Source organism: Hippoglossus stenolepis, chromosome 17 (genome assembly GCF_022539355.2).
Source record: "Hippoglossus stenolepis isolate QCI-W04-F060 chromosome 17, HSTE1.2, whole genome shotgun sequence".
Taxonomy (NCBI): domain Eukaryota; kingdom Metazoa; phylum Chordata; class Actinopteri; order Pleuronectiformes; family Pleuronectidae; genus Hippoglossus; species Hippoglossus stenolepis.
In genome coordinates, this window is record NC_061499.1 from 13,268,260 (window position 1) to 13,295,537 (window position 27,278).

The 27,278-nt window shown below is 43.9% G+C and overlaps 1 protein-coding gene across 1 annotated transcript; it reads left to right on the forward strand.

The window, feature by feature from the left end:
- Nucleotides 1-606: 606 nt before the first annotated feature.
- Nucleotides 607-27,277, forward strand: rftn1a (raftlin, lipid raft linker 1a). The gene is made up of 10 exons (XM_035183401.2): nt 607-952; nt 8,179-8,330; nt 15,424-15,607; nt 17,791-17,899; nt 20,811-21,546; nt 21,634-21,837; nt 22,983-23,092; nt 23,373-23,476; nt 24,581-24,656; nt 24,971-27,277. Exons 2-10 carry the CDS (start codon nt 8,183-8,185, stop codon nt 25,409-25,411), a joined length of 2,112 nt encoding a protein of 703 aa, XP_035039292.2. The 5' UTR covers nt 607-952; nt 8,179-8,182; the 3' UTR covers nt 25,412-27,277.
- The last annotated feature ends 1 nt before the right edge of the window (nt 27,278 follows it).

Consider the following 27,278-nt stretch of genomic DNA (forward strand, 5'->3'; position numbering starts at 1 on the left):
TTGTGTTTTTAAGGAACATTTATTTTGAAAAAAATAGTTTTTACTTCATATTTAGAGTTGGCAGGTGATGATGTTGGAGCATGGAGCGTTCAGTCTGCTGCCGCTGCCGCCCCCCCTCCAGCCTCCATGAGCCTGTCAGCTGGCTGCTGGGTTTCAGTCAGGGTTGGATTGCCTTGTCTTCCCTGGCAACAAGCCCCATCATCTCTTGGTCACAGAGCGTTTTGTTTTTGTCACAGTCTGGTGGTGCGACTGGGGTCCCCAGGGGTGTCCTGTCCAGGCCGTGGCCACCCACCAGCCCCACCCAGTCAGACGTTTCTGAATTATGGATAAGTCTGGATAGCTGCTTATGAAATATGAATTTTCCAGAGGAGACTCTTGAAAAACACAAATGCCTCTAACCCCAATAAGCTAGATGGAGGAACACTTTAAACTTTCCACTGTAACCACTGGAGCAAACACATAAGGGAACAGTCCAAGAAGCACAGCCCCATGGTATTTTCTTTACTTATCCTCCTTCCTGGCTTTTACAGTAATCTGGTTATTTTTTTTATTCATGCAAAATCTCTAATATGATTCATATTGTTTCTCCAAAGTGTTTAGGAGGATCCAGCCTGGCGGGGGAGGAGAGAGCCTGTGAGTAAAGCCGTCCTCTCCTCTCTCCCCTGCACACGCAGCACACACTGCTGACAGACGAGGAGAGAGGTGCACGCAGTCTCACGAGCAGCAGTCAGTCAGTGGTAGTTTCTAAATGGAGCTTTCGTGTTTTCTTCCCACTGGATCACGGTATCAAGAGCTGCCGTGCATCTTGTTCCTGCAGCTGTGACAGGGACAGAGCGTGAAGACATTAGGGAGGAGAGGAGAGGAGAGGAGGGACGCACAGAAACTGAGTGAAGTGCGAGGGAGCTCTTGGTCCTGCACACACTTCACACACAGACTGGGAACTATTTCATTGGTAAGTTTTACTCTTCATTATTCACTATATGAGAAAAGAATGAAAATACATGTCTACTTTGCAGAACAAGGTTCGAGACAGACTGAACACTAGTGACCAGAACTAGTTTAAATATTTCAAAATAACACTCTTTCACCTCTCTTATGACGATCTGTGAATTGTTTTTTCTCATTTTGGAATAGATTTGTAGAGATACATCTTTGATTCAAAACTTTTTGGGGAGTCACAGAGAAGTCTGAGGAACCAGTGGCGGATCAAGGATTTTTCTCAATCAGGGGCCATCAAGGGGCCCAGAATTTACAGAGTATGACTGTCACTTTTTATTCTAAGCTCAAACATTCATACGAACATGGGGGGAAGTCCATACTCGAACTGTAATGATCTGTTTGATTTTTAAAATATACAGTCCTAAAGTGCATCAGACCATCTGAAGTACTTTGCTTTGTGATCCAGTTCATTCAAATATATTGAACGGAATTTTGTGTCATGTCAAAGTTCATTTATGGAAAAAGTGACAGCCCCAATGCAGAGGGGCAAACTAACTAACATCATTTCACAATTCCTGATTCAGTAAGGTGGACATTTACATCATTCCTTGTTTACTCTTAGCTCTTCAGCTTTAACACGAATCCACACGTCATTGAATATATTTTCAAAATTGTTCCTTGTTCAAGCAAAATGTTGTACTCCAAAAAGCGTAGAAAAGTCATATTTATTGTTCGTAAATGACAAGTTTATTCAGAAAAACTATTGACAGACCCTCTGGGGATCAATCAGATTTCAGCAGGGACCAGTGCCCCCCCCTTGGCCCCGCCCTTGGATCCACCCCTGTGTGGAACTCTTTCACAATAAAACACCCTGTGACAGAGAAAAATCCTTTCTGCTTTTTAGACACTCCGCTCATTTGATATGTGTGATGTTGTGTATCATTTATTTCTTTATTCTTGGCGGAACGAAATGAATAAGCCCTCACTGCTCACTGTCACAGGTTGAAGTGAAGTCAAGATATGCGTGACGGAGTAAATGTGCCTAGCGCAGATGGAAGAGGGGGTGTGCAGAGTGTGTGTGTGTGTGTGTGTGTGTGTGTCAGGACGAGAACGATTCGGTGCATAAGCCACCTGTCATGCATCATTTCCCGTTCACTAAACTACCACCGTTAACGGGCAGCAACAGCTAGCCATGTGTTGTGTGTGTGTGTTTGGAGAGAGGGGTTAAGGTTGAACGCACCAAAGAGGAAAAAAAGGAAACCAGGAACATGTAATTTCAAGCAAGGCTGCACCCACAAAATGCATGTGGCATCAATTAGTTGCACTGCATATGTATGGGTGCTCTCCATATCGCTTGGAAATCCTTTTAAAAAGCATTTGAAAAGCTCTTACTACCAGTGAGTGACACCCAGTTAATCATACTGGCTGTGAAAACGCTACACTAAAAACAAAAAATCACTTAGGAACTGAGTTTACAATGTTAAAGGATTGATTCTAGTACCCGCTGAGCTTAGTCCAGGGTTTTCCTAGGTTCTTTCTTTGTTCATAAATTGTTCTTTTTAGAGCAAAATAGGTTGTGCACGGAGCTGCTCGACAGACCAATACATCAATGTCATATTTGTTTTTATCCTCCACATGCAGCCTCATTAAAACGTGCTTCGAGGTGACTATTTTGTTGCTTTGGGGGAGATCACACCTCCCTCAAGGCAACTTGACATGCTCCCAGTCTGCTCTCTGTCTGCCTGTGCCCCCCCACTCCTTTCTCTCTTTCTCCTCATTCTGTTCTTGAACTCCTTCTCTTTCCCAGTATCATCAGCATCCCCCCATCCCTGTGTAGACAGAGAGGAGCTGCAACCCAGTGGGAGGGGAGCCCACTCCTCAGGACTCAGTCTGTCACCTCTAATTGTGAAATGCAGCGAAACACATAGAATCTAACACGAGATGTTTGCGATACAATAGTCTTCACCGACAAACGTGAGGTTTTTTTTGTTGTCAAACAACCATACAACCATGAATCCATAAAAAGCAGCTTAATTCAGATTAATTCTCTGTTAAAAGGTCAAACATTCCTTGCCTGTACAGTAGAAATGCCACCCACTCACAAGCAGTAGGAATTATGGCTTCCAATCGGGCCATTGAGTCCAATAATAAAGGAGACCAGACGCTAGCAATGATTTTTATTTGTTAATACCTGCTGTAAGTCAGTTTGGTGCATCAGGTGCAAGCACCAATATTACAGGCTGCATAAATAAACCACTTGTCTCAGGTAATGTACAGTCAAATTCTTTACCTTTGGCTGAGTTAAGAACCATGAAACAGTTACCATCTGTAACTCCTGGCCCCATCAATATTGTTAAAGACAATGTCTTCATATGAGAAAAATGTAAATCTTTGTGTGGTAACTGAACAGGTTACCACACAAACCAAACAGGTTAAGGTTTGGCAAAGAACGATCACTTACATTAAAGAAAACAGTAAATGGCTCCAACAGTATATAATATGTATAAAATTGAATGACCATTGACATCTGATCAACAATAGACTAATCATTGCAGCTCTAAAGTTTCATAAGCATTGAAAATATGTGCTCTAGGTAAAGTAAAAGTTCCATCTAGCAGAGGCTGCGTTGAAGTTACCACCTGAGGTGTCTCGACTTGGATGCAATGTACTTCGTTTCTGCCTTGTTACTTATTTCCATAAATCCAGACAACCCATTATGTATTATTGCGTACTCATTTCTCATCATGTTTACTGTTGCCAACTTTAGTTAATCTGCCCAGTTATGGTTTTTCATATTTTTATGCCCAACACAGCTTTTCTTTTTTTTTTTATAAATGCCAGGGAAATATAAAGTAGACATTAAAATGTGAATTTTAACTGTGGTACTATTGGAGAGGCTCCTCAGTGGTAATATCTATATTTACAGTGATTCTTCCTAAGCCTATGACTGTGTGTAGCTCTCCCTCTGCTTAGATGAATACTACTTCTTGGAAAGCAGGCACCCCCCCCCCCCGAGCAGAGCAGTGGCATAGTGCAGACGGATTATGCTCTCTGTAAATCTGCTGTCATTTCAAAACTCTCCGTTACAAGAGATTCTCTAATGAGAAGCCCTTTCCTGCTCTCTGTCTATCTGCCTCTTCACTCCAGTCTCTCTTTCTCACCTCTTTTATCTGTCTCTCTCTCCTGTCTCTCCCTGTTTAATGGAGTTTTTTCTCTCTGTCAGGGCCCCTTTCTGCCTGTGTGTTTGTGTGAGAGCAAGCAAGAGATTCTGTTTGAAGTCAACGAGAACAGAAAAAGGCCTCATATGAAGTGAAAAGGCCTCAAGTCTTGAACTCGTCTGAGTTTCTGCGTAGTTTTTTTTTTTTTCTTTTCTTCATGTGACGTTGTGTCCAATTACAGAGATCTGTTTCGAAACCTCAGACATGAGTTCATCTTTTAAAGCGAGGCCTTTGTTTTTGAAACAAAACCGTCAGTGTACAATGAGAAGGATTATGGGACATTGGATCAAACGGCAGAGCTGAAGGCTAGTCGAGACCAAGGCCAGAACCAATCATGTTTTCTTTGAGAGCAATAAAAACAACTGCTGAGAGCAATATAGTGATCAAATTATTACAAATTGTCGTGATTTCTTTAGAAGTGCGTAATGTACTGTGCATAAAAACATAATAAGGACAGTGAATCAATGTTTTTTTCATTTTCTTTTTTGAAAATTGACATAATGCGCATAGGGATAGGTTAGAAATTGTATTAAAATACTCAAGGCCAGGGGCAGGAAAGCTGAGAAGTAGATGATTAAAATCATTCTGGACATTTCTCTCATTCTGTACACTGGTGCGGTGCTTGTTTGGAATGGGCTGTTTGTTTGGGCTGTGGTGAGGCTGGTTGCAGCTTTTCTTTCCGAAACCGTAAAAGTGACCTGCGGTAATTGAGCCACGGCAAGCAAAGGCCGACTGACCCCGAAGCCACCGCTGCTGCACAAAGAGCTGTTCACCTGTTTATTCAAAGTTCAGCGAAGCTTGATTCAGTATGCAGAACCCTGAAGTGCAGAATCCTTTGTTGTTGCCATTGTCGTGAACGTGCTGTTTGATCTGTTTGATCGACGTCACTCAGTCTCAGCCAGCACCGCTACAGAGCGATTGCCGCCCTGTTTATTAAAATTGAACGTATCTCGTGTCAAAATCGGCAGCACATTCGAAGCTGCACTACCTTGGGCCTTTAACAATTCATATGCCAAGTGTGAAGCCAATAAGATGAACGGTCCTCGAGATATGCAAGTCACAGACAGACATGCTTCACCCCCACGATGCATTTTTCCCTAACCAGCCAGAGACGACGCCTTACGAAGCGCCTTCACATTAACCCAACCTCTGTTCCTGCAGCATACTGGGACATATTTAAGCACAGGCCTGGGGGTAAAATGTTTGGGAGGGGATCTACATGCTCCAACGTAGACATAACCCAGGGCCTACTAGGCTGGCTGACTGTCTGTCTGTCTGGAAACATTATAATAGTTTTATGGGACTTAACAGGCTCAGCAGGGGAGCATTTCTGCTGTAAAAGCTCATTGAGCCTCTAGACAGAAGGGCTGAATAGGCAGAGGAGAGGATGGAGAGGGTTGCTAAAAGGAAATGTACTGTAGGCAGAGAGTGATAGAAAACAGCGTGGAGAAACATAGTGTAATGACCATGAAGCTGAAAGAGGGTAGAAATAGATGGTGCAATATAGAGAGAAAGGATCTAAGGAGCGAAAGTTGTCGAAATGGAAGGATGCCATGAAAGTCGCGATGACCTAATAACAAGAGAGGGAAGGTTGGGAATTCTTGTAATCAGATGGACACACAAAGAAAGCGACAAAAATGAATGGTTTTCTGTAAGACCAATCAAAGGCCATTGTAGCAATAGGAAGAAGGGAGTTGTCCTAATCAAGGGTGGTGGACAGAAGCAGAAAGAAAAAGGGGTGATCAAGGCCCGGGTCAAAACGACGAGACGACGTTTTATAAATCATGATCTAGACGAGCTGAAGAGCAAATGGCACATAGAGTTCAAGAGGGGTAGTAGACGGGTCGAGAGGAGAGAGACGCATGGTGGGAGGAAGAGCGGAGGAGAGACGATCAGATAATGTTGTCTCGCTTATCATCTGCCTCCTCCCAGAGGGTCGTCTCCCCTCGTTTGGTGTCATTACGAAAGAGCACGTCGTAGTGAAAGAGTAATGACTCTTAATTGCTTGTTGTTTGTACAATTCAATGATGGAGTGTACTGTCTCAAGACGGATGAGCTATGAAAACGTATCGAAGATGCTGCCCTATGCAACTTTCTGACCTTTGGAAATAGATGTACCATGCATTAAAAAAAAGCTATAAGTCACCACCGACACATACACACATTTTTCCCACAATCCCTGTGGGGACAAGTCATTGACATAATGCATACCCTAACCTCTTACACAAATCTTGGAGCTTTGCGGTTATTGTCTGACGATGAGTTAGCCTCTGGGGCCAGTGGCCTATATTTTCAGGATCCTGGTGTAGACAGTGGATATCCTGACTAAGACTCTGTCTTTCTTTTGCTGTACACTGTTTAGAGTGCAACGAGCAACGTGAGACGTGAAGTCCACATGAGTTGAACGTTTCTCCACACTAAACACAAACCTTGATACTAGGTCCAGTATAATTTTGGCTAATTTCAATTAACTGCTATCTGTATATGAATGCAGATAAGTCAAATAGCTGATAGCCGATGCATTTTGGTCCGTGTGTTTTATCTGTTTTGGTCTCCACGCGAAAGGTTTATCTGCAGGTAAAGGCTGCTCAAACGTGATTGGCCGATGGAAACCAGAAGCTTTCTGGCACCAAAACCTTCATCGTCTGCAGCTTCCACATTCAAATGCAGAATCTGTGTTAAGAGCTTTCTGTTATTCTTAACATCCCAAATAACCTTTATCTAACCTTAACCTAACTAATATAGCCTGAACCCTCAAACCAAGTCTTAAAAAGCTGTGTCTGCTTGTGGGGACCTCAATTTTTTCCCCATGAGAGACAAGAGTCCCCATGGGTTAGTGTGCATTGAGTTTAAAGTCCCCAACGGGTTATAACAAAAAACGAGACACGCACACAGACGCACACACAGAGACACACTAAACTTAATGTAGTCTGTTAGGATCGTTAGCCGAGTTAACGTCCATGCACTTGGCCCATTGGGACTTGTGTCATTCTCTGTGCTCAGATACAGGGATACAGATATAGACCTGCCTTTGGGGACGGACACACACACACTCACATGCAGATGCACACCTCACCGTGTCCCCTTACCATGCCATACAGGGATATTAATCGCAACTGTGGCGATGGTCTGAGGGGACAGACGCTGTCACATTAGATTAGCTTGATGACATTTTGACACACCCTTCTCCTCTTGTCACTTACCCATCTCCTGTCCTCTCTCTTCTCCCACCCTCTGCCAATTTGTCATTATTCTGCTCTGCCTCCCCAGTCATTTGTCAGAAGAGCCACCCCACTTGTCTTGTTTTTCCTTTTATGCGACTTCGGGTCTAAATTGCCTGTTGAAATTCAGTATAGGAGGAATTTAAAAAGGGAGATGTAAGCCTCTTTCCAACTGTGTTTCCAATCCCTGCTGGTCTTAACACAATCTGGAGGGAGTCTTAAAATAACATGGATTTCCTTGTGTTCCAAGACCACCCTTGGATCGACATGTATATTGGTTACAACATTTTTCTCTCCTCTCCTCTCCTCTCCTCTCTCCTCTCCTGCCCGTTGTCTGTCTCGTCTCATGTCGCTCCGCTTGACAGGGCAGGAAATCAGTCTCATTTCTACTTTAATTCGTTCTGATCAAACATGTCGCTCCCAATCAGCCCTATTTGATTAGGAGATGCCCGTATCGCAGCCCACCAAGCAGGTAATGGCTGGCACTCATATTTCAGTGTTATTGAAGTGTGTGTGTATAAGAGAGATTGTGTGTATGAGAGAGATTGTGTGTGTGTGAGTGTGGATTGTGAGTGTGCGTGTGTGTGAGTTGAATGCACACATTCTTTCCAACAGCTTGAGCTCGCATGTGAGCAAAAGCATTTCTATCACGCTTGCTCTATTGGAGGTGCTAATGTGCGCTGTATATTTAGAAACTTTGTCTATTCAATGTCTCGCAGTCAAGTCTTTGCTAGCACCCTCCTTTTTTTTTCTCTTTTTATCTCCCATGATATTTTACTCTCCTCTCCTCTCCATGACAGAGACATGGGGTGTAGGCTGCCTAAGCTGCGGAAGGCAGAGGAGAAGCGAAGCCCGGGTAATATCTACTCCACTCTCCGACGGCCTCAGGTGGAGACTAAAGTGGGTGTGTCGTACACCTACCATTTCCTGGATTTCCTGTTGGGGAAAGAAGGTATGAATACATATATTGTGCATATTTCTTCTTTACTTCTTAAAGTTTTTTTCCTTGTCCTTTCCAAGAGATTGGTCTGGACCAATGAAAACCATGTACTTCACTCCCTCACTTGCATACTTATTACTACTTTCAAAGATGGTGAACATAAAGGTGATGTTTCCTTTGCTTTTTAAGAATTTTGTTTAATCCAACTAATGCTGGTGTCCAGATAACCTTAATTATCTTAAAAGGTTTTTATTTACAGGTTGAGATTTTAAAGCTGCTCTAATCAATATGTCTGTATTTATGCAGCAAATGTGTAATAGACAAATATTCCAGTAATTGTCACCCGACTGGAAAAGCTCTAAACTAAAAAGCTCTAAAAAGCCTCTGTGCACCACCGACTAATTTATAATTGATTACTTATTGCACCTTTATAGTGGAGCAAGAGCCAGATAATTCCCTCAGGAGCTGTTGGAGACCAAACCAGAGGTACAAACAAATGGAATGTCACATTTATATTTGCCTGGCGGCCTGAAATATGATTTTAAATGAATTAGCCAAATCAATTTAAGTGACAAAATGTTGTGCAGACTGCTGTGTTCACCCTAAGAGGCCAAAACAAATGACTAAATTCAGGTATATGCTAATTTCACACACTCAGTTACCCTCAGCACCCTCAGCTATTTCAAAGTAGCTCCGTAAGATTTACGTTTTATTTCCTTTTATCTTTAAAAGGGGACAGTTAAATGTTTAATCATGGTCAAAATGGTTAAAAAACACTGATCATATCGTCACATTTCAATTTAAATCCGAATATCGTGTTCCGTTCATCTGTCGGATTAAGGCTAACCCCCTTGATTAAATGAAACCAAATGTTCTCTCAAATAAAAAAAAAAAAGAACAAATGAGGTAATATTGACAGTGTGTACTAAAACCCTCTCAGTGCAGTGCTCATCGGCTTCTTTGCTTGATAAGAATCCAAAATATCTACAAATCAGACCTCTAACAGTGAATGAATGAGGGACAGGGGACAGGGCTCAACTGAAAAGAGCAAATCTTGGCCATCAGATGCAGCAGCCAAGCTTCTTTCAGATATGATTCACATTTGTCCCAGTTCCAGTCTGGAGGAGGGAACAGGCTTCAAGGAGCGATTCTCCACATTTGGGTAAAATCCAAAGCAATTTGCAGGAATTCTTTTTACCGATAACCTTTTTTCTTGTTTTAATGCACAATATGGTTGTTGAGTCAAGTTTTCTGTTCTGAAGTCTGCTCCCCTTTGTCATCCCGAAGCGTCGCTACACTGTTGGTGTGTGTTCCACTCGTAAAATAGCCACAGATGCTGTTCCAACTTTTACCAGTTAAATGAAATGTTTAGGTCAGCACCTCTTCAGCAATGTGTTTTTCTTCATGTAAGTATCCTGAGGGCAGAAAGTGGCTTATAAGCTGAAGTTGTGTCTGTTAGCGGCTCCTGTTACAGGGAATTCAAAGAGTTGTCTAATTCTCAGATTCAGCTATATTGTACGTGGTGTAGTCATGCCCTCCAACGTCCCCCTGCCTCTCCCTCACACAATGACAATATAGTAACGCTGATGTGTGTTTGCATGCTGTCTTCAGGACTCTGTGTGCAAATATAAAAAAAATGTGGGTGTGTGTTTGTGTGAGTATGCTTGCAGCGTCTTGAGAGTGTTTGATGAGAATCCTCTAGAGGCATCTGGTTTCTAAAAATACTAATTCTGCCATTGTGTTGGTGTGGATTGTGAGGAGAGGCGAAGAGAAGAAACAGATAGAGTTAAAGCAACCAAAAAAAAAAAAAACCACCTCTTTTTCCTAATGGCTTAATGTTTCTACAAGCCGGCGCCATGCACTCCACCACCCGACAAGCTGAAGCAGGTGCAAAGTGACTCACTGAAGTCCCTTTTAGACGCATTTTCAATGTAACACTGTAACAGACAGCAGGCGCCGCACCACGGCCAAGTGGCAGCGGTCCGGTTGCCAGTCGGCTTCATTTTCAGCCAGCCCTGTCGTGTTTGGCAAATGGGTTGGGGTGTAGTGTTGGCACAGAGAGATCTGGAAACCCAAAGTGGTGGTGGTGGTGGTTACCAAAACACACAATGGACTCGAGTATTGCTCGTCTTTCTTGATTCTGAAGGCAGCGGCAGATAAATGGTCAAATTGCATCGGTTGCCGTGGTGGCAGGAGCACCAAACATGTACAAGCACGGGGAGACCACACACACACACACATACACATGCAGTCAGGGTGGCTCATTCACACTCACACAAAACACTGTATAGCACTTAGTCAATAGAGTTTTTGTTATCTTGCAACAGGCAGGTAGGTCATTTATATGGTAAACTCAATGACACCACCTGAGCTGCCTTAAGATGGGTATACTCGTTTTTTAGGATAAACACAGCCACTAAGAATTGATTGTGTGTGTGTGTGTGGGTGTGTGTGTGTGTGTGTGTGTGTGGGTGTACGCCTGCCTCTCTCTGTCTCTTTCCCTCTCTCCATTTGTGATAGAGAGACCAAGAGAAGTGAAGGATTCCTGAAGGATTATCTGATTGTTTGTGGAGATTGAGAGACCTCATTCCCAGCAAAGGGATTTATTTGTATTTGTGTGCATGTGCGTGCAAGTGTGTGTGTATGTAGGAGGCAGATAGAGGAATCTGTATGTCAGTCCATGACATTGAGGAAACCCACGGTCAAATCCATGCTTTAATTCAATTTGGCTTCCATTAATATTATTATTTCCCTGCCAGCGTCACATGACGACTCCCACACAGTAATGAAAAACAAATGGTGCCCCCTCCAAGGTATTTGAGACTAGATGGCTGCTTATTAAACTAAGTTGCGTTCTCAGGAAGAGGAGCTTAATGATGCGACTGAAGAGCAGCGTGGATCGGTTTCTAACTCCACCTTTGACCGGCGAGTGATAAATCTCCCAAGAAACAATGCGGCTGATAAAATAGTGTCAGCCTTTGTATTTTTTCAGCTCCAGCAAAAGCTCGAGCTGAAAAAAAAAATATTTCCGTGTGACTAAGCCCGACTTGCTCACGCTGGGTCACGGCAACCCTGTGGTGAATTCAGGGGGGGGGGATGAGGAGAAACCTGTTCCATGTTTCAGGCATTTGGCCTGCGATTCACACAAGGACAATTTATTGTATTTGGTTCTTCAGCTCCTTCTCATCATATGACCTGAAACCAATGTTTTATCCCGCTGTGTAGTCTCCTTTCTCTCAAATCGACCAATGTGCTGCACCTTGACACATCAGCCACCTTTTATGAAAAGTGCCGTGATCTCCATTATCCCCCATGTAACATTGATTGGCTACCTTGACATGTCAGCATGAATGTGGAATATGAAATGCAACAGCCATGTGTGACATTTTAATCCAACCTCCTTTGTGTCGAGGCTGTGCGCAGATAATGAGCAGAGGAAAAGAGAGAGAGAGAGTGTGGAGAACGTGAATAGAAAAGAGGGAGAGAGAAAAGCAAAGTAGAGAGGAGGAAGAATAAAGTCAAGGAGGTGTAACCGAGAACTGCGGGTGAGGGAATGAACAGAACGTGAACGCAAAAAAAAAAAGGAACAGCGTCTGGGGAGGGTCGAGCGAGAGAAGAGAGCGAGAGGTGTGAGAGTGAGCGAGCGGGAGTCAGGAATCTGCGGATGTGTGAGGAGGGAAGTTAGGTGTGACGCTGTGTGACTAACGCTGGTCTCTGGAGCAGACAGCGAGGAGCTGAACTCTGCTGATGACTTTCTGCCACCCTGCAGAGACGGAGACCCACTCGTCTCATTAAAACTTACAACATGTGTCTGATGCTCACATGTCTCATGCCTGTGATTGTGTCAGTGTTGACGGTGGTTTTGCACCGTGTACCCGAGGGAAAGTTCACTTTGCTCATGTGTGTATACTGTATCTTTTTGTGTGTGTGTGTGGTGTTCAGGTATTACTCATGTCGTGGGTACATAAATCTGTGTACACAGTCACATTATAACCCACAACATAAATCATTACATTTTAAGGTGAAGTCAGGTTATAGGGTTAGGTCAAGGATAGGTTTATCTTAAGGTTTTGGGTAGGGTTAGATTAAGGATTGCAGTAACTGTGGTTAAGGTTTGTGTGTGTGTGTGTGTGTGTGTGTGTGTGTGTGTGTGTGTGTGTGTGTGTGTGTGTGTGTGTGTGTCCACACCTTATGATAGATATTTCTTCTGTTGACAAAGTAGATATATTCCTTCTACCCCACATGATATATGTTTGCTATCTGAATCTGTGTGTGATATATTTGCAGGCAAAGCGCAAATCCATCATTTTGTGGCATCTGCACCTTTCTCTGCAAACATTTCTTTTCATGAAAGATTGTTGAAAATGCTGATCTGACATCGCTCAAACTATTTTTTCTGGACATTTTTATTTAAGTGTTCCATTCCTTTTGGCAAAGAGCCTGCAGAGCGCGCCAGCAAAGATGGCAGAGAGCTGCTATGTGTCAAAAGTGAGCCAGACTAGAATTCACACCATCACAAGTACATGGTACTGTGTGCGCCTTGAGCGCTGCACTCTGTTCTCACCACAGCAAACCTTTTTTTTTTCCCAGCTTGTATTTGTCAGCTGCTTCTGAGACATTCGTGTAAAGCGGGCGCTCTGTGGAGATCAGACCCCATTTGACAAAGCTTGTATGCTGACCAACTACTGTCATAGCCGGTGGCTACATTCCCCAAACAGCGGGGAGCTCCTGACTCCAGGAAGTTGATTATTTTATAGTCGACTGTTTTGGCACATATCCTCACCCAAAACCTCTGCAAGTCATTAGAAGGCTATTTAAATAAACGTGAACCTCCACCAGGCAGAGGGATAAGCCTTGAGGGTGGCTGTGTGAGTAGTAATCCCCATGCATCACCTAGCAGGCTTAGTGCAAACTCTGTCTGGTGTGCACGCACTCAGGCAACACTGGCAAAAAAAATATGGCCCATACACACTCGCCGAGATACCGTGGCACACATAACCCACCAAATATGCTTTGCAGTCGCACACAGAAAATGCAGGGATTGGTACAAGGAATTAATAAGGCCTTTGAAATCGCTATGGGAAGGGGACGCCTCTCACACGCAGGCAAGCAGCTCATGAAACCCAGAGGTCAAAAAGTGAGATGGCAGCACACAGCGGCTGTCATGTGGTCCGAGCTGCGGGTTCAGACGGAAATAGCAGGGGCGGGAATCAACAGCTGAACAGCCGCTCAGACGCTTCTTGCGCCCGTCGAACAATGCACCCTTGGATGTATGCGCCTCTATCTCTTCCACATCCTCACACACACACATCACATGCACATACTTCACCATAGCACTCTCTCTCTCTCACCCTCAAGAAGTTGCACATACAGAAACACACAGCTACTCCGTCACACACACTTCAAACTCTCTAAAAACACACACGCCTGTGCTCCCCGCGCTCCTTTTTTTTTTACCGTACACTACACCTCCCTGCCCTCGCCATAAAACTCCACCTGCCCTTTTCTGCCCTGAGCTGTTCCCATTCTGAAGCAGCCTCCCTTTTTTACATCCCACAGTGGCAGACAGTATAAATGAAGTTGCTTCCCCAGCCCGAAGCGCTGCACAACACCCTAATAACTTCTGTGCGCCTTGCCTGAATTAGCCGCGATGCCTGCGTTTTTTTTTCTTTTTCGGCGGTGGGTGAGTGCCAGCCGTGCAGAGCTAATGACGGCTAATGACTGTTTACGGTGACAGGAATCGCTGTTATCCCCACCAGCCCACCCCCGGTCTCCAGCTGTTATTATTATTATCACAGTACTGCTTTTGATAAGTCCCCGCAGACACCCGTTTAAGTGTTTGCTTGATGAAAGGCTCTCCTGGTTCCAAGCAGTTAATGCCAAGATGATGTGATGGTCTGAATTTCTCTTGGATTTCTTTAGTTTTATTTTTCTCTCATTGTTTAACTGAGCAGGGCGTCAGGGGGGTGTGTGTTCATGTGGTTGTATCCATGTGTGTACGCGCCACATGATGGAGAACAAATTGAAAATGAGATGGCTTGCACATCTCCTGCGTATGTGTGGTTTTGTTTTTGTGTGTGTGTGCGTGTGTGTGTGTGCGTGTGTGTCAAGTTAATTTATTCAGGTTATTTTCTTCTCCAGACCCATGCAAATGAGATTGAATGGGAAAGGATGACAAGCATTCAGGCACAGACAGCCTCATCTCGCTCTCTTCCTCTATCCCAACATTGCTATGCTAACTGCCTCTCTCTCTCCGTCTCCCCTTTCTTCACCTCCCATCTTTTTTTCCCCCATCCTCCTATTCTCTCTCTCCCTCACACACACACACACACACCTGGCTTCACTCAGCGATACGGAAGTGCACACAGCCCATACATACACGTGTTCCCTTAAAAGCCTGTGAACAGAGACGGAGAGAGAGAGAAAGAGAGAGAGAGAGAGAGCCTCGCCACAATGCACCGACCCCGAGAGGGCGGTTCTCGACAAACATTGCGCCCACCCTGGTGGATTTGCTGTGACAGTTTGCCTCCATAAGATAAGCTCCACTAACCATTTCCAATGAAGTGAAGGGGTTTTCTTCCCATTGTGTTTGGTAATAAGGCGAACGGCTCTGTGTTGGCGAGTGCTGCCAATACCACACGCCCCAAAGAGACACTGTGATAGCATTGTCTTCCAACCCTTTTGATGTATGTGTGTGTGTGTGTGTACATGTTATTGTACTGAGTTTGTTAGTGTAGGTGCAATTGTGTGTTCAACTGAGCACTTCCCAGCATGCATTGAATTGCATGTCTGCATATGTGTGTTATCCAAAATCCAGACTGTGCCAGGACAGAGGCTAATAGTCATGGTGTAATTAGTTTCAGATTTAGCGTGAAGATGCCATGTGTTGTTCAGTGGGGATTAGCATATAGAAACATGCTCTCTGTCTTTGTTCCTCCCTTTGTCCCTGTTTTCCTCTTTTTTTTAATTCACTCTTCCTCTTTGTTCCAGCTTTTATCCTCTTCCAAACACCTCGCTACCACTTTCCCTTTTCTCTCACATCCACCAGTATAGCCTCACCCCTTCCTGATGAAATTGTTTTTCTCTCACCCATTCCCCCCCGCAGAGGTGCCAGTGTCATCGGTGCTATGCCTGTCCTCGGTCAGAGAACTGCCTGTTCAGGTCAGGGAGCTCTACGCTCAGGGGTTCGTCCTGGTCGCGGTGCACCCGTTCGTCCACCCCTGCGGCCCTCGCCACGCGCACATCCAGCGCCAGCTTCACCGGGCGGTGCTGGTCCGAGAGACGCCAAGGTACACAAGCTCAACGCACCCTTTTCATCAGCCTCTCTCTACTGAAGCAAACTGTTTTGACTTGAAAGATTCACACTGCAGAGAGATTTGATTAAGATAAATGAGATGATTCATTTGGAACCAGCATCAGAGAAAAGCTATTAGGTAACAGCTTCTGCAACTTCATTGTTTGGAAGCCAATTGAAATCCCATTATCGCAAGAACAATTCTGCGCCTCACCTTCTTCTCTAAATGTAAAATTAATTGCACATGAGACGGCCACAAAACATTTCTTATTTTAGCTCATTGTCCCAGTTCTTTCACTTTTGGCTGTGCATGAAAATATACTGTTGGACATCCCATAGTGCAAAGCTGTTCTTTAACCCGGTTCTTCACTTTTAACCACTCTTCTGTAGTATCTTCTTCTGGGGACTTTAAAGACTAGAATGTCACTCAGAGAGGCCAAACAGTTCCCTTAAGAAAACCACATTCTCTAGATCCAGAATTTGTATTTGGATCTGCACCAAACTGCACACACTCATAATTATCAGTCTCCTAAACATGCATGATTCTGTTCCTAAAGATTTTTGAATTATTCTCTGTGAAATAAATGAAACTTTTCTAATTTGATCCAGATCCACACAAAATTCAATTAGTTCTTTCTTGGGTCATGTCCAAACCTTCCACAAAATTTCATGGAAATCGGTATTGTAGTTTTTGCATAATCCTGCAAACTAACATACCAACCAACAAACAAACGGCCTGGGGGGAAAACACAACCTCCTTGGTGGAGGTAAAAAAAACTACATTTGCCACCATATTTGAGTAGAGTGTAGTTTCTGGTACAGCAGCCTGAAGTTTATTCTCAGAGTCTCATCATGAAAGTTAATGACAGATCGGATCCAAACAGAAACTCTACACGAACAGACATTCCTCCTTACCAGCACCATCGCTCATACAGTCATGTCGGCTGTTTCATTTCTGTTTTGAGTTATTTTCCCTGTATTTCTCCCAGTGTCGCTGCTTATGGTCTCAGTTATTCCAATGTGAAAGTTTCCTTTTAATAATTACTAGTCACATGCACTTAACATACCATTTCACAACATGTAGATATTTTCTGACATTTCCAAAACATGCGAGTGATCTATAATACATCAACTCTCTCCAGCGTATATCTGATATCAGCTTAGTAGAACTTTATGATAATTTGGTTGAAGAAAATGTCTGGTATAGAGACTGTGACTCCTGTGGATCAGTCTTTGTATTTTTTCACTCAGAGAACCAAAGTTACACTAGTAAGCCTCCATTTGTTGTCACTTATTCTTTGCAATTAAAGAAACTGCGTTGCTGACTCTACAGTTTTAGGCATCCTCCTGAGTTCAATGTGCTCTTTCATTGGGAATTGAACGAATGGTGTGTTGCATGCGCACACACACACACACACACGCACTAATGCACAGGCAGGTGCCGGGCTGCTCCTTTGATGCCCCCCCTGCCAAGTGGTCCTGCTGCTTCCTGGCACCTGTCACCGTGGAGACGGCTGATTGCATCATCAGCGCTCGCCAGAGGGGAACGGCGCGCTGAAAGAGAGAAACCCATCGCTCCATCCTTTCATCTCCTTTCTTCAGTGATGGCTGTCCCCCCTTTTTCTTTTGTCCTCCTCGCGCCTTTTCGTCCCCTTTACTCCGCCTTTTATCTCCCCATCACCGCCTCCCCTTTCATCAAAAACCCTAAAAGTGGAAGAAGAGAAATCTGACAGATCTACTGTTTGAAATCTAGCCGGGAATGTCACTCATGCCTCAGAGCACAAGATATTGGCACGGCCTTCTCACTGACCTCAATCCGAATCTGAAGAGCCATATCTGAATACTCCTTTTATGATGGTGTCCTGCGGCGCGAGCAGAAGGAAATTCAGTCCCTTTTTTCTGTCTAATAAGTCTATTGTGATCATGTTGAATGTGTGCTCTCCTTAAATGGGAAATTCATCCTGTTCCAGAATTGACATTATCTTTCTGCTGCGATCATTCTCGGCCAATGAGAGCACTTGAAGACGAGCATGTCAACCAGAATCTATACAGTCAAGGCTCATTGACACTGTAATGTTACTGGGTGCTGCATCTGCTTCGGCGATAATGAACAGAGAGCAAATGAAGCGAAGCGACATTTCATAAGAATGAATAGTTGTTTCATTTCTCTCCCTGTAGTTCAGAGAAAAGCCAACTGAGGTGGGCACGACACCGCCTGGACACAGATGTGTGTGTGGCGGGTCACCAGGCCGCCGACCCCGAAGTGATCCAGAGCTACGTCAAGAGGGTGAGTTCGGCAAACAAACAAAGGTAGTCAGGCGTCACACTGTTCATTCTTCATGGATCCGTCTTCAAAAAGTGAGGGTTGGGATAAAAATAATGATCTTTGTTGTGCTGTACAAACAAAGCACTTAGTATTCTTCAAATGGAATCGAGTGGCTGGTTTTCAGACTCTTTGTGAGACTGTAATTTTCAGGGTTGTTGGAATAGGAGTTCAGTAATGAGGCATCTCTTCGGGGTGCACAGGCTTCACATTGCTCGACTTATTTGAGGGAAAGGCCCCGCGGCGAACACACGCGACGACAAATATAACTGAAGCATACAAAATGCCTCAGTTACAAGAAGATGGGAATATTTTAAATCTGCACTTTTTTTTACTTAATCCGGTGTGAGAGTAGAAGGAGCGCACTGATCCATCAGTATGCACAGATAGTGAGTGCACAACCCAACACTACAGGGCTTTTTGTCCAAATTTTAAATATACCTGGCATCATTTTATGTGAGGTAACACGAGGGCAAGGAATGATGTGGCACTAAACACTGAGTTTGCAGCCAGTCCTTCTTAATACATGGTTTATTAGTTTTGCACAGTTATACCCAGGTAAATTAAACATTTACAAGAAAATGTACCCGTGCAATATTTTTTAAATAAAATAAAGAGAACTGTTTCCGAAATCCAAACCTAGAGGACCCAGTGAATAAATATCAGTCACTTAAACAATGAAAATGTCGAAATGTTACAGAAAATGAAAAAAATCAAATTTTCGTCCATCCTGCAGTTCTGGCCTAATCCTGCTAACTAACCAGCTGACGCAGAGGAAATCATAACCACCTTGGCTGAACCATCTAGTGATCATCACATTGAAGTCAGACTCCGACGAGAGGGTTTAGAAGATTACAGGTCACTGAAAGTTATGCAAGACTCGCTAATGGAAAGTCTTATCTTTTCTAATTTAAAATGAAAAAGGTCTTTCACAAACTACCGTAACAGGGATTAGGTTTTTCATTCAGGCAAGATAAGGCAGCAAGCCAATAGATTTGTAAGGGCAACACAGTGGCTAGATGCACCGTATCCCTCCAGAGCGTCCACATCTCATTGACCTCAGATGTCCTGTAACTTTTTTTTAATCAGTAACACTGAAAATGCTACATGGCTGCTGGATTGGTTTTCCTGAGCGTTCATCGCCATGTCAGCACACTACAAGGTGGTAGAGTTAGTTTAATACAGTGGGCGATTGGTAAGGTCCAGTCCAAATGTTAAAACATGTTCATACTTAATCAATGCAAAGACCAGTTTATGTAGAATTCTCTCTTTATTTCTTGGTACATTTTGATATTTTAAACGTCCGTCTCCTCCTCCTGCTGTGTAGCACCAAACGGATGGAGTCGACTCTGCTCACAAAAGGCGACCTGCGCACCCCCCTCCTGTCTGCGTACTTGTTGCACTGTGTGTTACTGTGTGGCGCAGCACTGCTGTGCCAGTGAAGAAAACATTACGGGGCTCAGAAAGCTACAGGCAACTGCCTATAATTGCCTGTGTATGCCATATGCTAACTCACCACCTGGTCCTGACACCCAGAGCCTCTCCAATTCAAATGGAGCCAATTCGATTTATTTATTTTTTGTTACCCGACTGGAATGATTTTAACAATTCATTGTGAGGAGAAGCTGAACAAGAACCAAGTCCACTTGTGATATACCGAAGTAAGGTGTATAAAAACATGGAAGGGGAAAATAAACCAGAAGGTGGATTCCAACTAGTTGCATCTGCTGCAACACTATTCATGCTCCCGTAGCTGATAAACAAAAGGGAGGAGCTAGACAATGAATGGAAGGTTACAGTATTTGCGGGTGAACAACAGTGAGCGTTAACCCTGCGACACACTGCCAGGCACAGCGTCATCGTTGGCATTTACCAGCTGTAAAACTCACTTTTAGTGTCCGCTCATGAATTTGCTAACGGCCCTGCGATGGGAAATGAAAATGTGCTCTATTGAGAAGATTTGCATCTGAACACCCAGAGTGCACAAAGAGAAACCTGATTGGATGGAAATGCACATCACTGAGTATAATGTGATAGGCTCCGGCAGCGTGACATGAATAACCAATCAGATCACAAGCAGCCAGAGTTCGAGATAAGAAACCAGGAGCGGTACCGGGCGGATGGAGTGCACTGGATTTTGTGTGTGGGTGTGGGTAGGTGTGAGTGTGTGTGTGTGGGTGTGTGTGTGGTGGTGTGTGTGTGTGTGTGGGTAGGTGTGTGTAGCTGTGTGGAGGTGTGTATGTTTTAGCTATGTACCTCTATTTTTCTCGCTAGCCAACACACTCAATCGGTCTGTGGACATACTTATTTGATAAAACTGTGTATGTGTGTATTGGATAATGCTGTGTAATAGACACACTGTTTATAAAAATAATGTGTGTGCGTGTTTTTATAATATAATGTGAGTGCGAGTGTCAAAAGATGTTAGCAATAGGGGAAGATGTGTCTCATTATTGTTCGACGGTAGTTTGCGATCTGATTTCTCTCCCGTAGAGTCTGTCTAAAACTGTCAGCCCAAATATCAACTGACAATTAACCACCAGAGCCTCCATGGGAGGGAGTGAGAAACACGCACACGCACGCACAAACGCACGCACACGGATGCGTTGATATAATGAGGTCCCTTTGTCATTTGAATATTTGATCTTTGCAGATGATTAGGTAGGTTGTTATTTTGCAAAATAACTCCTCTGCATACGTCAGCCTTTGTTTATGTGTAAATGAGGCTTTGTTTGTCTGACTGTAGTCGGACTGAAATTTATTTCTGGTGCTGCGGATGTCGTGTTTTATATCCATCTGTCACTCAGATTTGATTCTAGTGCAGTTTAATGTTGTGTGATAACATTGTGTGCGGGTGTGTGTGTTGCCTCTACAGATCCAGGATGTAGCGGAGCAAGGGATGATGTTTGTGGGCTTTCTTCAGCAGCCAGGTGGCGCACCCTGCTTTCTGGGGCAGTGGGACCCTGAGGAACTGTCGTCCTTACACTCAAGCCCTTCGCCCATACATCGCAACCCCTTCAGCTCCAGCACCAGCCCGACAGATCTAACAGAACCACTTCAAAGTGGCGCAGAACCCGACCATCTCCCTTTTGAACCTCGAGAGTTAGATCATGAAATGGTAGAATGTAACACGCAGCCTTTGGTGCCCATAGAACTGGACTTCAGCACTCTGAGTCCCACCCCGAGTTCAGAGCTCGGCGCAGAGGAGCCAAACGAACAGATTCAGACCTCACAGATCCTTTTGAAAGAGTCGCTGGAATCAACAAACCAACCTCAACATCACAGTAAGCCTGGGGTGGACACGGATCAGTGGTGTCCAAGTCCGAACCCAGCAGACACCCAAGGGAGCCAGCTGCCTCTCAGAGAGCAGCAGCGCCGCGTACCAGAGCACAGAGACTCCACAGAGAAACACTCTCACCTTCCCGAGCAGAGAGAAAGACGGGGTTCAAGCCCAGACGGCTGGCTCAGCTCTCCAGAACTCGAGCGCAGCCATGACAGAAAGTCCAGCTCCTTCTGTACGGATGGACAAAGCAGAGAAACGACACACAACAACAACCATATTTGTCTCAAGAGTTCAGAGAAAGATAAGAACACAACTTCAGCACAGGCTCGTAAGTAACCAGCCTCCTGTCTGTTAGACAAACTTTCAGGAAGTGGATCTATCTTGTCCTAATTTCCCTGTTTCTTTGTCATTGCAGGGATGCAGCTCTTTGCCCTTTACAACCACACAGGAGAGCTGAACACGTCTCTGAGGTTCTACTCGCTGAGGGTGCCACTCCAGCTGCAGAAGGAGGCGGGGCTAATCACAGAAGTCGATGCGCACTGGCTCGACCACATGACGCAGCATTTCACCAGCGGTGCGCGCCTCATCGACGGGTTTTTCCAGCTTGGAGATGATAACGGTGGGTTGCAAGGGCACAGCAACAACACACAGGACAGATGTGCTGCAGCAAAACTCATTATCACATCCTGGCAGAATAGATGAAAGAGGAAGCTTAGGAAATAAGTGATTATTACTTGATTGTATAGGCTTTAATATGATAGTGTCATTATGTAAGAATTTTTGAAAGAATTTTTCAAATCTTTGGATAGAGCCAGTTAAGCTGTCCCAACTTCTAGTCTGTATGCTAAGCTAAGATAATCACTTCCTGGGTTTAGTGTCAATAAACTTAGAACTATTTGCACAAAACTAACTAGAAGGCCCAACAGTCCCCGTATGAAACCACATTTAAATTCACCCACTCTGGATTTTTAGTTGGATCTGCATCAAATTGCTCACACTCATAAATATCAGTCCCCTAAACGTGTCAAGATCCTTGTTACATGTCCCACCCCTCTACAAAATTTCAGTAGTTGAGTAGTTTTTACGTAATTCTGCTAACTAACTGTGCTTGGGAGTGGGAAAAGAAGGAGAAGCTACGTTTTAGGTCTTCCCCTTGGCCGGGTGTATCACTAACAAACAAAGAAATGCAACATACCATCATTGGCGAGGGTATAAATGGCAAAATATTCCGTTGAAGTTCACCTACGTTGAACTTTAGGTCATAAATGAAAACTTGATGGATCACCAAAGTCAGTACAGCTCAATTGGAAGCAGTTTTAATGTCTGTATTGTTAAAAACTAGAGGAGAAGTCACAGGATCACCAAATAGCGTAGGATTCATCCTCTGAAGACAAAAGTGATGGATCAACCAACCTACATTGGCATCGGTAGAGCCGACCGCTAACATGGCTGAAAGCAGCTCTCATTCCCCTTTTACTTGTTGATTTCTTAAATGAATAGTTCAAACTCTTAGAGGAATTGCCTCCAAGAGGAAAAGCTGCTCAGGAGATCTCTGCTCCACCGCCGGGTAATGGATGCTATGCATGGAGTTACTGTCATGTGCCGTAAGTCCACAGCTTACACCGCAAGTCACTGTTCAGTCACCCATGAGATAAGCAGGCTTAAGTCACAGGAAAGTGGGGATCAATAGTGAGAGATTGGATTGCTGAATCACATCCATCCTCCTCTGTTTATCTGACTGTCGTTTCACCGTCTCCTCTGCAGAAACAGGCGTTTCATCTGTGGACAGTGTCTTCATCCTCCAGAGCTCTGCGGAGGAGACCACAAACACCTCCTACGATGCCATTGTGGTGGAGCAGTGGACCGTTGTTGATGTGGGTCTTTTGAGTTCTTAATACTCTGGAGAAGATGTGCACTTTGAGAAATCCTTTGTGACTGAAGGCTTAAGCCGTTTTCTGTCCTACATTACGTAACAGTGGAGATGAAGGAGAGTAGTGTGCACGCGCATGTGGCTCAGCTTAACTTTTCTTAAATGAATGCGTACTGTAATGTAATGTGTGTGTGTGTGTGTGTGTGTGTGTGTGTATGTGCACCTTCACTGTGTGAATGACTGTATACAGTTGAGTGATGTTCATTTCTCTCTCTCCTGCTCAGGGTGTGGTGGTCAAGACGGACTACATCCCATTGCTCCAGTCTTTGGCTCCGTATGGATGGAGGCTCATGTGTGTGTTACCCACACCCATTGTCAAGACCAACAGGTACTGGACTGCATCCATAGATGTCACTGTTACAGCCCTCAACTCAAATCCCCTGTAAACCCCTCCTTCTGCTGCGTCCTTCTGTTGTGTCCTACTGCTGCCTCCTACTGCTGCGTCCTTCTGCTGCGTCCTTCTGCTCTATCCTTCTGCTGCGTCCTTCTGCTTTTAACCGCCAAGGATGTTGTTTTCGCCCCCTTCCTATGTCGGTTTGTGTTTCTCAGAAGGATTACGCAAAAACTACTGAAAGGATTTCCACGAAACTTGGTGGAAGGATGGGACATGGATCAAGAAAGAATCCATTAAATTCATTGTCACCATTGTCGTGAACGCACTGTTGTCGTGGTCAAAAATGTCAGTCATATTGAGTTATAGCCGCTGCTGCGACCGAGCACTGGTTGCCTCTTTATTCACAGTTTAATATTGAACGTATTATGTGTCCAAATCGCACCAAATTCAACACTGCACTTCCTTGGGTCCTTAACTACACAAGCGTGTAGCCAATAAGATGAATGGTTCTCGACATGATATATATATTTCTCACACAGAGATTTCTAGAATAAGTAGATAAATAGATTTCCCAGAGAATAATTCATGGATCTTGATGAAAGGTATATACAGAGGACTGATTTGCATGAATGTGTGAAATTTGTTGCAGCATGAATTTGAATTGAATTTAAGGGGACTGTCGGTCCTTGCATGGTGGAGGAATGCAATCCAATGAGTCTCATTCTTGTTACTTACATCTGATCATAGGAGCAAAGACTAATTATTGCTTTGTTGGTTTCAGACTCATTATTTCTTTCTCCTGTCTCATTCTGTGATGTGGATTCGTACTGACAGTTTAGCTTAGACTCTCAGGACAGATGGTTTGAGATCTGACAAACCACGATCACATGCTCGTCCCGACATGAAACCACGTTTGAAATCCATCGGAGCTGCGAACCAAAAAAAAATAATTCAGTCGCTGAGACGCTCTCGTCTTGTAATCTGTCACTTTACAAACCGCAGCGAAGAAAAAACGGATTTCAATACATGTAGCGATATGCCGGCTCATCAGATTGTAACGGTTGTAAAAGTGCCGCTCCTCTCTCTCTCTCTCCGCAGTGACGGGAGTTTGTCGACCAAGCAGATCCTCTTCCTTCAGAGACCCGTTTTGCAACGCAAGAGAAAAGACTTCAAGGTTCGTTCCCCTTTCTCCTTCCATCTTCGCTGCTCGTCTGTCACTTGTCTCTGTTCTACCTCCGGGATGCATGACTTTATGTCACAAAAGGTGCCATTAAGAAGTCAAGTTGCTAAATATGGGATGTACAGCAAATATAAACCCGCTCCTGAAACATCTAATAATAGGCGACTAGTCGGCCTCAAACTGTACAGGAAAGAGGCGTCAGTGGGAGAGGCTTTGTTGTGGTTTGGCAGGTGTCTGGAGACATCGGAAGAAGAAAGACGCGGCACAAAGCGCAAAACTGTCTCACACACACATCTGTTTGATTTCAGATGCTGAACCTCAGGGGTCGCAGCAAGACAAAGAAAAACTCTACCGGAGAGGACGAGAGAGAGATCAGGTCCCTAATGATGGATGTGGAGATGGACAGGTTGAGAAGAAACACAAACGAGGAGGAAGCGGAGGCGAGGAGGCGCTGGGATGGCGGAAGGAGCGATAGAGCGAGCCACCGGGAGCACGGAGAGGAGTGGGAGGAGGAGGAGGAGGATGAGGATGAAGATGAAGGACATCAGAGGGGCTCCGTGTTCCTATCGGGGAGCGGGTTTTCCGTTGAGGACCAGGAGGAGGAAACTGACATTGATTTGATCCCTCTGTCCAAGCAGGAGAAGTGTGTGAGATGGACCGATGTGTGTCAGAGAGATGACGGAGGGGTCAGGGAGGAGGTGAAGATGGAAGAGCGCATCAAACAGCAGCTGTTTTCCGGCGTCTGTTGAAACATTGGGCACAAAAAGAGAATGAAACCCGGTTAGTTTTAAGTCTTTTAAAGGAGTGTTTTTGTTGAGCTGGATTCTAGTTCCTCTGTGGACATTGGTGTCCTGTATTTATATCACGCACTGTTACTTCAATCTGCCCTGTTTAGGGTGTGAGGCTTTCAGGTCGTAGCTCCTATCAAAGGGGAACGTGTTGTGCAGTTTCTCTGCTTTGGGTCAGTGTTGCTGTTTGATGTGTTTGAGATGACATGAGACTGAACAGGACGACACAGACAGAGTCTCCAGTCTGAAGCCTTAAGTATTATTTTCTGGCCCATTGTTGTATTTTACCACTTTCATGTAATAGGGCTGTTAGAAAGGGAGTATTGATTTCACTGGGCTGTTTGCATTTTTATATGTTAACTATGAAGATTAAGATAGAAAAAGAGACGGGAGAAAAAGGTATCGCAGAATGTGAAGTAAACCACTTTAGAGCTCATCTGGTAAATCTGCTTCACGTTATGTGTTGGTCAATAAACCAGTTTTAGTTCAGATGAGCCAAATATGTTCGAGGTAATTTATTATGAGTTGAGGTGAGTTTGTTTTCAAAATGTTTGGGAATAACAAAACTATGTCAACCAATAATTAGTTAAGATTTTATAAAAGTATTTAATTCGTCTGGGCCAAAAGATTAGATATATTAAATAATAGATTCTCTACACTGCAGTAAAGTAGTAAGTGGTACATTCTATTGGGTAGGTAAACGTTAAAGGGTCAGTTCATATAAATTTGTAAAAATATTTTGCCATTAGAGCCAGTGTACATGTAAAAGTAGCTGTCTGAAAGGTTTTTGTTATTTTTGGCCAAACTCAAGAGATAATCAGTGTCTCCACCACAATATGATGCAGGTGAATTTGAGCTGGGGATTTTATTCATGCTCATATTTATCTAGATTTACTGCGCTGTGGTTGTTTAACTCTGCAAACCAGTACAGTTTTAGTCTAAATGTGTTTTTTTCCCCCCCAAACTCATGAGATCCGCTTGAGCTTTGTCTACTGATGTCTAATCAGTCTAGACTTTACATGTCACCGTATTTTGAGCACCCAAAGCTAATCACTTCATCCGTGGGTCTCAGTGAACACAGCTGCCAAATTTGAAAGGATTCTCAAGAGGCATTCTCAAGAAAAAACGCATTGACGATGACCTTGAGCTTTGACCTCCAATTTCTCCTCAGGTCAGGCTTGAGTCGAAGTGAATATTTGTGCCAGATGTAATTAAATTCCCTCTGGATGTTCCAGATATATCATGTTTACAAGAACATAAGGTCAGTGTGACCTTGACCTTTCACCAACAAAATCCACTCCGTTCATCTTTGAGCTCAACTGAACATTTGTACCACATTTGAAGAAATTCCCTCGATGTGTTGTTGAGACATTGTTTTCACAAGAATGGGACTAACAGAAGGACGACCTGAAAACAAAATGCCTCGTGTCAATGGCTGTTGCTGGTGTGGAGGCTTAAAAATAAATGAATCATTAATAAATATCTCTTTCCAGAAGTGATACTCTGGATCAACCACATCATAAACTTCGAACTTTCCTTAGAAACTCAATCAGTTTAACGCTAATGCAGTTTTTCAGAGCTGTGTGCATTGACCCATTTTATTTCCGTGGTTTCAAAACCTGAACAAATCAAACAAAAATTGTCCATTTGGCAAAAATAATACATGAATGAGGAAAAATGCTTTTATGTAATTTGAGTGAACTGGCCCTTTATACAACATGTCTATTTAAAATCAGCTCTTTATTACTTATGTTCCAGACCGTGTTGTGTGCAAGTAATGTGAAAAGCCTTTATATGGAAGCAGAGGTCAATATAAGTGTCAACCCAG

Excerpts from the sequence above, each read along its gene's own strand:
- rftn1a (XM_035183401.2), top strand. The coding sequence starts at position 8,183 with ATGGGGTGTAGGCTGCCTAAGCTGCGGAAGGCAGAGGAGAAGCGAAGC. Across the intron at positions 21,547-21,633 it reads CACAACTTCAGCACAGGCTC|GGATGCAGCTCTTTGCCCTT; the intron begins GTAAGTAACCAG and ends TTGTCATTGCAG. Across the intron at positions 24,657-24,970 it reads GCAAGAGAAAAGACTTCAAG|ATGCTGAACCTCAGGGGTCG; the intron begins GTTCGTTCCCCT and ends GTTTGATTTCAG.